This window comes from Schistocerca gregaria, chromosome 2 (assembly GCF_023897955.1).
Source record: "Schistocerca gregaria isolate iqSchGreg1 chromosome 2, iqSchGreg1.2, whole genome shotgun sequence".
NCBI lineage: Eukaryota > Metazoa > Arthropoda > Insecta > Orthoptera > Acrididae > Schistocerca > Schistocerca gregaria.
The window spans coordinates 282,057,448-282,070,868 of record NC_064921.1 but is presented as its reverse complement, the minus strand read 5'-3'; the positions used below and the strand labels follow the sequence as shown (position 1 = coordinate 282,070,868).

The following is a 13,421-nucleotide window of genomic DNA, read 5'->3' as shown; positions in this document are numbered from 1 at the left end:
GCCTTTTTTCGCGTATCTTTTGTTGCAATTTGTCCAGGAGGTTAGCATAGAATTCTCCAGTAATTATTTGCCAAGTCGGGACATAATCTACAAACAGAATACCCTTCGCATTCTCGAACAATGATGCCATGACTTTCCCCGCTGAAATAATTGTCTTTGCTTTCTTGGGTGGGGGAGAATCAGCATGTTTCCACTGCTTTGACTGTCGTTTTGTCTCTGGGGTATAGTAGTGCACCCAAGTTTCATCTGTGGCCGCAAACCTGCGCAAAAAGTATTGTTGGTTTCTCCTAAAACGGGCCAAACATTGTTCCGATGTGTCGATTCTCATGCGTTTTTGATCCAGAGTCCAGAGTCGCGGCATCCATCGTGTAGATAATTTCTTCATTTCTGGAAATCGGCGTGAATATGGTTTGCTTTCATACCTTTCTTTACGAAGTACTTAATCATTGCTCGAGTCTCAATTTTTTCCACCTTCACAAATCACTACGCTGGAACATCAGAGCCACGTCACCTCCACAGCTATCTTCGAAGAGCACTGGCGTGGCACGTGTTTACAGGCAACAGTCTAACGAATATCACGTGAACAAGTCGTTGCGCTAGCGCTGACCTCTCATGGCGATTCCGAGAACTTTTCAAACCACCCTCGTATATCTTCGTCATGCATGCGTTATTTTGCTTCAGAGGTAATAATTGGTTCACTTCATCTACCCACGTGATCCAAAATTTAGACCACGCTCATCTCATTTCTGATGCTCGTCACTAATTTCGTCTTCTTTTGCTCTCAGTCCACGTTTCTGCTCTCACTAGACCGTTCCATTCAACAGGCATTATAGTTCTTTCTCGCTTTCAATAAGGAAAGCAAGGTCATTACTAAATCTTATCATCGACTTCCTTTCATCTTGAATTTTAAACCTACTCCTCAACTGTTCTATTTCCCTCATTGCTTCCTCGCTATATGGGTTGAATAGTAGGGGACAAAGACAGCATCCATGTCTTAAGCCTTCTTTTCTAATCCGCGCATTTCTCTTAGTCTTCTGTTCTTATTGTTTACTCTCGCTTCTTGTACGTAGTTATATAATGTCGAAAAATTATTAGAGTTTGAATGTGAAAATATAGCTGGAGTGAACGAAACTGAAGTTCTGGTCTAAAGTTATTCGAAAATATCATTTCTTGCTGCTTGTGTCACGAGTATAACACATAACAGGCGTTGGCCCTCTGCTCAGCGACACAACCATCGAATCGTGTTGGAATGTCCTTGTGGTAATATTCATTACTTTTTAAGAATAAGACCGTGCTGGGTGCATAATGTATTTTTAACTTTCTTTCCCCACTTCAGCATTGATTTAATTGCAACAGACACTGAATATTGTTATACGATTTCTATATTTTGATAAGATGGTAACAGTATCCGCAAGGTCGTTATAAATAAAAATATATTAAGCGTTCTAAACGGCTCCTTTCGCAAAAATCGCTGAAGACCGCTCATTCATTCACGGAAATTATTCCCATTGTTAATAACATTTGGTACAGTCTTCCCTTCCACGAACAACAAAATAAATATTTTATTGAAGTAACTTAGTCAGCTCCCCCATGTTTATGTTCATTATAACGGTTAAACCGCAGCGTTTTCAACCGCTGGACGGTTAATTATCCTTCGGTCAAGTATTACTGACAGAAGCCCTGTTAGTATCTGATTGTCCTCAGAAAACGATAGATTCGACCGACAGAGAAAATTACACGCCAGTTTGATGTTTCTGCTTAATCATCTGTTGATTTCAGTCAACGTCGTCGAAATTACGGAAAGCAACTTCTCAGACTAATGGCAACATGAACAAGAGATAACTGTCACGTGCTATTATGAAACTAGTTTCCCAAACACAACACACACTATTGTAATTTTTACTGTACATAGCCAAGTCTGTTTTTTTTTACGATAGAACCCTTCTCTAATTAGATATTGACTCTACAACAGTGGCTTCAATCTTCCTGGAAACATTACCTCCGAACGAGAATAAGTATCGTATCAGTTAACATTCCTAATAAAGTTATCACCCAACTAACCTTAAATTTTGGAAAATTGGAAATTTATGGTATGGTGGTATGGGACCAAACTGCATAGGTAATCAATCTAACTTTAACTAGCTGAGGACAACACACAAACCCATGCCCGAGGGAGGACTCGAACCTCCGCCGTGACAAGACGCCCTGGACCGAAAGGCTAACCCGCGCGACCCTTAAATTAAAAAAAAAATCTACTGTCAGGTGAAATACTTATTTAGTTAAAGTTCAAACAAATAAATGACGCATGATTTTGTAATTTTTTTTTATTCAAACAAGAAACTATGAGTCAATGAAGCAATTGCTAACTTTTTTTTTCTAAATAGCTTTTTTATACTCGGCGAGATTTCGGCCAAAACTCAATCGTTCCTTTCGTTTCGCTTCCACATTCGAAATTTACTTTCGTATCTACAAATTCAATTAGTATTCTTAAGTATTTTCCCATAATATTGAATATTCGGCTCCAACCCTTCCGCCAAAAATCTTTGATATTACACATACACTCTTCGATTTTCCACGTCTGGAAAATCGTAATAACGACAAGTGCTGACTTATCACAATCAGATGGACAGCAAAAGAAATCAACTAGTAAAAATGCTAAACTGAATAGGGTTTTCAAAACCTGGTTAACAACATGTCCGGGACAGAATCAATGTGTATTGGTAGTTTTGACTCACGATAGTGAGACACTGACTTGTTACGAGAAAATAATTCAAAGACTGATGGTTTCTGAAAAAACAATGAAGGCATGTTAGGTAGTACTCGGAGAGGAAGAAACAAAAGCGATGTATAAAGCAACAGGCTGGATTAGAATATCTAACTGTAGCTGTGATGAAATTTAGAGATAGGTTGGACATTTAGTCATGCAAATAGACGGTAGATGGAGGAAGGAAATATTTACTGGAGTCCAATAGTTAAGAGCAGACTGTGGTGACTATTTAATGGAAGGTACATCGGGCTAGAAAATATAGACCAGCTTGGATTCACATCGCTGAAGAAAGCAATACATGGAAGTACATAGAGTGAAACGTCCGCTTATAAAAATTATACGTGACTGTGCTTAAACTGACACACAATATTTTCTAAGCGCAACGCAACCTGACTTTAAAAATCCCTACAAAAGAATGGCCCTGACTAACATTAACGTATACCTTTCACAAATCACTTACCTCACCAAAAATCTTCGTTACTCGAACTACTGCAATACAGCGAGCGCCACTACTGCCAACCAACTAAATAAAAGACTCAAACTACTGAAGGCACTAACTACTGATAGGCATAGTTAGCAATGTATTTACCTTAATAGTCATATATATCCGTTCATGACATCCAGTCTTACAAATTTCAAAACTCCGCCATTTCTCTCCCCACATCCACCACTGCTGGCGGCTCACCTCCAACTGCGCAACGCTACGTGCCGCTAACAGCCAACTGCCCAATGCTACAATGGCGAGTATTACAACAATGCCAACCAGCCACAGACTGCACACAGCACAGCCAGTGATTTTCTTACGGAGGTGGTGTTACAAATAAAAAAACCTAAACAGCCTACTTACAAGAGGAGACCTCTGTCTAGCAGTAGGTGTCAAATGGCTATTCCTGTTGTTGGTTGATGATGATGATCATGATGATGATAATGAGCCGGCCGATGTGGCCGAGCGGTTCTAGGCGCTTCAGTCTGGAACCGAGCGACCGCCACGCTCGCAGGTTCGAATCCTGCCTCGGGAATGGATGAGTGTGATGTCCTTAGGTTAGTTCGGTTTAAGTAGTTCTAAGTTCTAGGGGACTGATGACCTCAGATGTTAAGTCCCCTAGTGCTCAGAGCCATTTGAACCATTTTGATGATGATGAGCCTGGTAATTGCACCTAAGTAGTTTCCAGAAAATGCTTTTGAAGGGAAGAAGTGGACCTTGGGTAATTTAAAACATCATTCACCATATAAGGTACAACACATTTATTTTCACTCAGAATTTAAAAGGACTGGCAATAACACATGTTAGACTTTAGCAAAGTTCAAAATTTTCTTTTTACTTTACTGTCCAAGAGAAAAATGAGTGGACTCAAATTTTAGCAGCATGAAATTACATGAGCAATCTTGTAAGTATCCAAGCAAATAATAGATAGCCTCAGATTTATAACAACTCGGAATTACATAAAAGAATTATTGCGCCCAAGGTAAAGCAGCAGTAAAATAAATTAACAGATCAAGCAATCAAGATACTAATCCATGGAGAAAGGCAGCGTTTAAGATTCAAATAAATGAAAAGACCACAGAAACAGTTGTAAAATTACAAGAGTTATAAAATCAGAAAAACACATAACTCTTCCTTTGGTTGCGAAACAGCAGTGCATGCGAGGTTTTCTCACCTTGCTTGCCGTAGAAATCTGCTTTAGCTGAGTATGCTTTATAAAACGGACAATGGATAAAATTTGACGTAACATTCTTTATCGCTCGCACAAACGGTCTCTGGGATTGTGTAATTAAAGAAGCCATTGAAATAAAAATCAACAACAACGCCCTAAAAGAGACGGTGGCCTGCAGTTCAGCGTTGCGTGAGATCCACTGATCGCGCGGTGCATCGAATGCCGAGTCAATGTATATTCTCGTATATGACGATGCCGCTGGCACCATTGACGTCACAGTCGGCAGCAAGTGCATATAAGGGGCGTACCAGCAGCCGGCTGGCAGTCATATCACTTGACAATAGCCAAGGAGTTTTGGGCTGACAGTTCGTCTAATTTTACTTGACGCGGTTGGAAAAACGAGAACTTTCACTCAAAAAATACTAATGTCATGACACACGCCGGCCAAGCTGCCTGAAATGATGGCTGACCCTTCTAATACAAATGCTGCCATACCCCGTACATCAAAGTGCTAGTCTAAATCGGCCAGTGGCACTGAACGCCGGCCGTGATTGCAAAACAAAATCAAACGCTGAGGTAGGTCAAAGCACAGCAACAGTATAACTTTTATAAAGTCTATAAATAACAGATGTGTGTGCAGGCGCCCTTTACAGTACAGACACAAGACTATTAGCTAACATATAATGACTATTCAGTACCAGACTTGATCGACACAGAGAGTAGAATGGACAAAGTCAATTAAGAGAAGCTACAAAGAATGAAAATAACGCAGGTTTAAAATTTACTCCCTAAATTTATTCATTACCGTTCATTAGTAGCTTTTATGTCCGAATAAAGATAAAATATATCAATTAGGATTGGCCTAAGTAAGAGCTGCACATTGAATCAGGGATTAATGACATATATCAGGAAATAATATACATAACAGTAGGACACTACAAAAAAATTTTGGCGTAGCGACACAATTAACCACCGATAGTAAATTCGTATCATATACCATTATGCATCCTGTGAGAGTATGCTTCTCGAAAGGTAGTTACGCAAAACAAATACTTCTAATAATCTTAGGGCTAGGAACTATCTTTAGCCTTCAGAGGAGTTCAAACATCAAAAGAAACAAGCTCCATTTAAATAGCCATTGACACATACAGGCGGTCTACTTTTTGTGCCAAAATTGCTTACAGTTTTCATCCTGCTTTTATTCACTCAGTACGCCGGAGGGTAAAAGCACGCACATGCCCGAAGCGTCAGACGCCGCATTTGGACGGTGCCCCAGCAAGCAACGACTATTAGCTGCGCTCGAAGGAAAACAAATAAAATTAAAGTTTTAATATTAGAGAAAATGACAATAGCAGCACAAAGATCAGTCTCAGAGTATTAGAAAGAGCTCCTTTCTTATCAAGATCAAGTTTACCCCAGCTGAACTGACACCTTAAATAACACTAACAAGATAATCAGCTGCATTTTTTCCTTTTAATTTTTTTAAAAGGGAGGTAACATACAAATATCGAGCCTCGAATCTCATATAACAGTTTAAAAGGCACTATATTAATCGCACAGTGAACAGCGTCAGAAGTAAAAGCAGAACAAATTGCAAAGCATGGAGTGAGAGATCTTCAACATATAATTCGCCAACTTCCCAATGAGAGCCGGCCGCGGTGGCCGAGCGGTTCTAGGCGCTTCAGTCCGGAACCGCGAGACTGCTACGGTCACTGGTTCGAATCCTGCCTCGTGCATGGATGTGTGTGATGTCCTTAGGTTAGTTAGGTTTAAGTAGTTCTAAGTTTTCAGATGTTAAATCCCACAGTGCTCAGAGCCATTTGAACAGATTGCGGTGCGGGAAATGTCTTATTTTAAAAATTCATAAAATAAAAAGTACTGGAGATATTAAGTTAATTTTCTTTTCTTTGCATAGATGTACATTTAAAGTTTTATTTCATTATGTTTTGAAAATTATATCTCGAAGGTGTCCTCCGTTCCATTCATTGCATTTGGAGAGCCGAAATCGGACGTTTCGGTCCACATTGTGCAGCATTTCTCTATGTTGGCAATATCAACACGAATATTCTTTCGCAGCTCACCCAGCGTTGGTAACACAATAAGACCAAGTCGCAAAGGTTAAATCTGTCGAGCGTGCTGACCACAGGAGGTCGCCACTCAAAGAGATGGGATGGTCAGAATCATTGACGTTGGTGCTGTGTGATCAGTGGCCTAGTCATGTTGAAATCATACATCGCTGACGTCCATTTCTTCAAGTTCGAGAAGAAAAAACTTGCTCAGTCACCTAGACATAACGCTCAGAAGTGACCGTGACTACCTTATCGTTCTCTTCGAAAAACCCTGGACCAATAATGTCAATTTTGAATAACGCACACCAAACAGTCACACATTCTGTTTGCAGGGGCTATTCATGAAGTTGTCGGGGGTTCAGCCACTCCAGTATTGCATGTTTTGTTTATTCACGCAGCTACACAAACGGAAATGTATGTTACAGACATTCACCACTTACTTAATACATGATAATGAAATTCTTTAAAAATCTTTTATTGAAATCTTCTAAAAAAAACTTCTGGAAACCGTATTAGCTGTAGATAACCCATTATTCGAAGATTATACGCGACCGGTTTTCGCAGTATTATAATTGCATCATCAAATAAAAATATCGCTAAATACCATTGCGCCATTGAAATAGTACGGCCTCCCAAAGTTCGAATGGCTTAATGCTAAATTAGCTATACTTTCCACCTGAAGATGCCATACCATTATCTAAAAAGCTGTCCTATACGACCTTGGAATAAAATATTATCAATAGCTAATGCTGTTTTTTTAGAAAAATTTTATAAAGGAAATTGGTAAAATGAAAACATGCCTCGTTGCTGAACAACATGATGGCGTCATGAGACCGGTTTCCGATCGAGGCTTCACATCCATTTTCTCGTGAACCAGAATCGTGCGGATTAAGTATGTGCACCACTGCCAGTTTATATGAACTAAATTTCAAGTCTTCAGGAGGAACTCGTCTCACAGTGCGATCAGATATTGCAATGTTATTTGCACATCGCTTCGGGGAATTAAAAGTCGCCAGCCTTACTTTCTCAACGTTGTCTGGTGTTTTGATGGTACTTGAAGGTTCTGGTTTCCTTTTCTGTACAGTACCGGTATCCATAAACGTTTGCACAAACGTAACAACTGATTCTCGGTTGGGTACATGACCTGCAACTGCGATGTTAAAGTGTTCCCTCGATGCGCACTGAGTTGCGATGACCGGCCGACCATTGGAAAAGTAAATCACCTCGGCGATCGCGCGCTTCTCTCTCGTCCGCAGTGTGATACCTACCAAATTAACTTTAAGAAAAGTTAGAGCCCGTCCTTTCGAATGCGTTCGATCCCACATAACAATGAGTAACGGCCGCTGTGTGGCGTACGTTTCAAATCAGGAAATTCCCGCGCCTCAGCCTGTATAAGGCAGCTGATACCTTAAAACAAATATACTAACAACAAATAAAATGCAATTCAGATAAAGAACTACAGGAACTAGAAATTTTTTATATAGCTTTATTTAAGTCAAGTTCATTTCTCGTTTTCACCCATCCTTAATATATTTGACTGAATTCCGGGCACTGCAGCTGCCCTAAGAAAGATGCACTGATGATCGAAATCGTTTTGACCACCTGGTTAGTAGCGTGTTGGTAAATTTGGAACACAATGCAGCGTCTGTCCGCGGTGTTATTGCCCGACTGCGTCCCAGAAGTGTTCCATCGGGTTCAGATCAGGCGACTTCAGTTCACTGTCATGCTCCTCAAAGCACTTTAGTGCAATTCTAGACGTGTGACACGAACATTTATCCTGCTGGAAGATGCCATAGCCGTCTGGGAAGGCACCAATTGGGAAGGGAAACGGGCGATGCGCAATAACGTTCATGTAATTCAACACTGTCATGGCACCTTCGGTTACTACCGCAGGTACTGTGGAAGGCTAGGTCAATGTTCACCATAATACTGCGTCCAGCGGCCAGCATCTGTGGCGCATTAGATGTTTTGAACAGCCAGTCGCCTGAATGACGATCATCGAACTGAAGACCGTGATTCTTCCGACCGGACGACACGTTTCCATTGTTCCATGGTCCAACACTATGATCCCGTGTCCACTAAATTCGTAACTGACAATGTCATTGGGTCAACAGAGGAACACGCAGGGGTCGCCTAGTGGAGAATCACGTTCAACAATGTGCGCTGAGAGGTGTATCCAAAACACCTGTGTCTACAACACTAAGCATTCTGTCGTCAGATATGTACAGATCCCCGCCTATACGGCTGTACTTGGCGGGTAAGCCTCCGTCCGCTCTCAGTTGTGCTACCAACGAGACTAGCACGCTAACAAGCGACATGCTTCTGTATTTCCTAGAGGCTCTTTCCCAGATGCCGGGGCATAACACTCCGCCCCTTGTCAAAGTCGCTTACGTCACTGAGATCCTCGCTTGCAGCGCGTATCGTCACTGACAGATTTCCCATCCGTCTCTGGTTCCCTTATAAAAGATATCCCTCCAAAGAGTCGTCAGGTATTTCCGTACATGTTTGAAATTTCGTTTTTTCAGTGTGTAGCTGGAATCAGTCCAAACAAATACTGCTCATCACGTCTTCCACGCGGCCCCCAGTGTCGACGGAAAGAGTCGGTTTTCTTTCCGCTACAAACAAAATGTAAAGCGTAATTTTATGTGCTCATTCAATAGACCCGTCGCAAACTAGTCTAGTTTGATACTCTGCTTAGCTGCGTGTATTACCAGGGACAGTAAAACGCTAAGAATAACCAATCATCCAACAGCGATAGCATCGACCAAGGCCGCTCTGACTGCTACCACCATGCAGCAGCGCTACTCAGTTGCTGGTGGAGTACTGGTTATGAGGTTAGGTTAGTGTTTTTTAACGTCCCGTCGACAACGAGGTCATTAGAGACGGAGCGCAAGCTCGGGTTAGGGATGGATGAGGAAGGAAATCGGCCGTGCCCTTTCAAAGGAACCATCCCGGCATTTGCCTGAAACGATTCACGGAAAACCTAAATCAGGATGGCTGGAGACGGGATTGAACTGTCGTCTTCCCGAATGCGAGTCCAGTGTGCTAACCACTGCGCCACCTCGCTCGGTGTACTGGTTATTCTTCGTCTTTTACTGTCCCTGGTAATACGTAACCACTAGACCGAGTATTGCGCTACAGTAATTTGGGACCTCTCTATCGAATGAACGTATAAAATTTCGCCGACCAAAGTGGCCGTGAGGTTCTAGGCGCTACAGTCTGAAGCCGAGCGACCGCTCCGGTCGCAGGTTCGAATCCTGCCTCGGGCATGGATGGGTGTGATGTCCTTAGGTTAGTTAGGTTTAATTAGTTCTAAGTTCTAGGCCAATGATGACCTCAGAAGTTAAAAGTCGCATAGTGCTCAGAGCCATTTGAACCATTTTTTATAAAATTTCGGTTTAGAAATCATTTTGTTTGTAACGGGAAACAGACTGGCGCTTTCCGTTACCGCTGGGCGTCGCATGAAAAACGTGAACAGTATTTGTTTGCGGCTGCCTCAAGCTACACTACGAAAAAATGAAATTTCAGATCACTGCCGAAACACTATAGAGAATGCCCTTGGCGACTCTTAGGACGGACATCTGCTGTACCTTCTATCCTGCCCCACAGCGACACCTGGCGGCATTCATATTAGCGTGCCTGGGTCCCGGGTTCGATTCCTAGCGGGGTTAGGCATTTTTCGTGCCTCGAGATGGCTGGGTTTTTCTCTGTCGTCTTCATCATCATCATTCATCCCCATTATGGTCGGAGGAAGGCAATGGCAAACCATTTCCACTAGGACCTTGCCTAGTACGGCGGTGCGGGTCTGTTGCATGCGTCCCCTTACGCCCCTCGGAGTATGGGACCTCATAATCATCATCAGAGATTATGTTTTGGCTCACCAGTGTAGTTCGTGTATTTATCATGATTCCTGAATTGAATATTTATGTTTAATTACCATTTACCTTTATTGCATACCTTGTGGTTTTTCTGTGTACAGCACAGACACTTATGGCTTCACTGACCCAGCACAGCATTCGTCATTGGCATGCTTCTTAAAACGAGTATTATTGATGAAAATTCTTTTTCTCTCTCAGGAAGGTGTGTGCGACGCCAATACTGCCCCGTCGGCATCGGCCATTAGCAGGCTGCTGCGGGGTGCCCGAAGAGAGCTCGACCCCGACAAGAAGGACTACACGATCGACGGCATCCTGGGCGGTGAGTCACCACCGTTGCGCTTCTGTCAGAGTCGGAAATGGCATTAACCCTCCCACAAGATCAAACAGAACTTTACGACTGACATTTCTCGACAAAGTAGCAACTAAAGGATACCTTTTGAACACTGTCTTTGAATAACGACCGATCTTTCTAGCTGAGGTCAGTAACGAACGCTAGCGAGACGACGCTCGAAATGGATATGTTCGCTTCGACTACAGGATGGAAATAAATTTTCATCAATAAAATATGGTCTGAAAGGTAATTACAAATAGCAATGGTTTCGAAACGAGTACGCTATGATTATGTTTTAAAAAGAAAACATTAATACAACATAAACAAGCATTACATTGCAACATCCATAAATTCAGATATACAGACTTCACCTATAGTATTAAGGAATCAGCAAACCACTTCCTCTCAGACTTTCCCAAGGCAAAACGAACGGCTTAAGTTTGGGTTTGGAGCACTCAACTGCAGGGTTATTAACGCTCATTCAATAGTCTGCTGAGACAAGTGAGCTTAAAACTTAGTTTCCATTCATTCTTCTTAGAACAGCCATGAGATAAAATGTCTCAAAATGCATAATCAAGTAGTAAAACAAAATTATATAAAACAACATTTCATATATATGTGCCTGATTGGCTACTTATGAAAACTACAGGAAAGAGCGTGTCACTTGCAAATACAATCTGCATACAAACTCTCTCTCTCTCTCTCTCTCTCTCTCTCTCTCTCGCTCTCTCTCTCTCTCTCTCTCTCTCTCTCTCTCTCTCTCTCTCTCTCTCTCTCTCCCTCCCCCCCCCCTCTCTCTCTCTCTCTCTCTCTCTCTCTCACACACACACACACACACACACACACACACACACAAGCGCGCGAGCGCACATACTGTTTCACATAAATGTGGTCTTAAGATAAAATATTGCTTAATTTCTTTAAGAAGCAGTTAAATATGATTATACTAAGACGTGCTAAGTAATACCTCCGATTTTTTATTAAGTTCTCAATATCGGCTGAGCTCTTATATCCCATGAATATTACTCAGCCCACTTTCTCGCTTCTCTGACGTTAGTTATAATCCTCTGCCGCTAAAGGCTCCGAACAGTGGTGTATAATATGGCGGTGTCTAATTTAAACTATGTCGGTGCGTAAAAACAGCGTGCTGTGATTGAGTTTCTCACCGCAGAAAACGTGCCTGATATTGAAATCCATAGAGGAATGAAAGCTATTTATGATGATGATGGTACTGACATTAGTAATGTGTGACGTAGGGTTGTACGTACTTGTACTGAGGGAAACGTGGTACTTAACGTGTGTGACAGATTTCGAAGTCGAAGACCGCGTACAGCACCCGACGAGGTACATAGGAATCGGTTTGGTGGACTCATCAGATAAAATTGTCTGTTAACCCAGATTTATGTCTGAGGTAATTTGGCGTATCACAGACTGTGTGCAGCCCATCTTTGCAGAACTGCGGCACAGAAAACTGTAAGCACGGATGATGCCTCAAATACCCACTCTTGAGATGAAATATAGGAGTTAGATGCATCTGTCAACAATTTCTTTTGCTTTTAGAATATGAGTGTGATGGGTTACTTACCAACGTTATTACTGGTGATGAAAGATGTGGTCACCATTTCCACTCGGAAAAGAAGAGAGCAACAAACACAACAATCGATGGCAAAATAGTTAATGACAGGCAGTCATGTTCACAGTTTTCTGGGATGTTTAACGTGTGAATTATTTGGGATTAATGACCACAGTGTAAGACGTTCACATTTCTGTTGTCTATTGTCAGACAACAATTTATGCAAGATGTTTATGTTTTATTAATATGATTAAGTAGGAATAATTAATATTTGTCATGTTGGAAATAACTGTGGTAGCAGAGAATGTCTGCACCAAAGTATTGTTGGCAAGAGAGACCGCACATTGATACAATTTTAAAAAGGGCGGGAGAGACAGCGTATGGATACATTTTAAGAAAAGAGCGGGAAAGACCGCGCATTGATACATTTTGTAATCGTAGCAGGGATTGTCTGCACCAGAAAGCATTGTTGGCAGGAGAGACCGCACTTTAGCGTTCGTAGGAAGTCAGTAGTATGCGAGAAGTGAAGCGAGTCGGTAGCAGGTCTGAAGCGAGAGGTTGAGAGGAGCGGTGTGCCCTGCCTGCCACCAGCTATGATATATAAGAGACTATAAACGGATGTACAGAGACGTCAGCTAACTATTATCATAAGAGGAAGCAATATTATTGAATTATTTTTTTGAGAAACTCAAGACTACTGAAGGTATGTTTGCGCAATGCTAGTTGTAAGATTATTGTAAAAGATAAGTCCCATTTGAACGTTTGTAAAATCATTTCATTCAGAATGTAATTAATTTTTGCCCACTATATTGCATTTCTGATTATAACCCATCCCAAAACGATCAACGGAAAACTTCGCAAAATTTTATAGTTGTCACGAAAAAGTTTAACTATGAATTACGTAACTTCAGTCAAATTAATTAAAGAATAACGTCAGCTTTGGTAATAAATACAGCCACTCATTATGACAGCACAGCAGCAGCTAACAGAGTATAGTAAAACAGAGTAAGTATATTCATGTCGCAGTTCGATGTAGCAGTCAGATGGCGATCCAGTAACAGTAAAAAAGGTAAGGAACAGTTTTGGGTTATTGCATCTAACGACTGAGGGCCACGACGACGCATTATATGTTTCGTCGAAATAATGAG

The 13,421-nt window shown here is 41.6% G+C and overlaps 1 protein-coding gene across 3 annotated transcripts in view; it reads left to right on the top strand.

The window, feature by feature from the left end:
* LOC126336123 (protein gooseberry-neuro-like) overlaps positions 1–13,421 on the top strand; it is a 364,226-nt gene that overhangs the window by 199,550 nt on the left and 151,255 nt on the right. For all 3 annotated transcript variants that reach the window (XM_049999612.1, XM_049999611.1, XM_049999613.1), the window contains exon 3: positions 10,568–10,688. In XM_049999612.1, the coding sequence (XP_049855569.1) occupies positions 10,568–10,688 (121 nt within the window). The remainder of the gene's footprint in view (positions 1–10,567; positions 10,689–13,421) is intronic.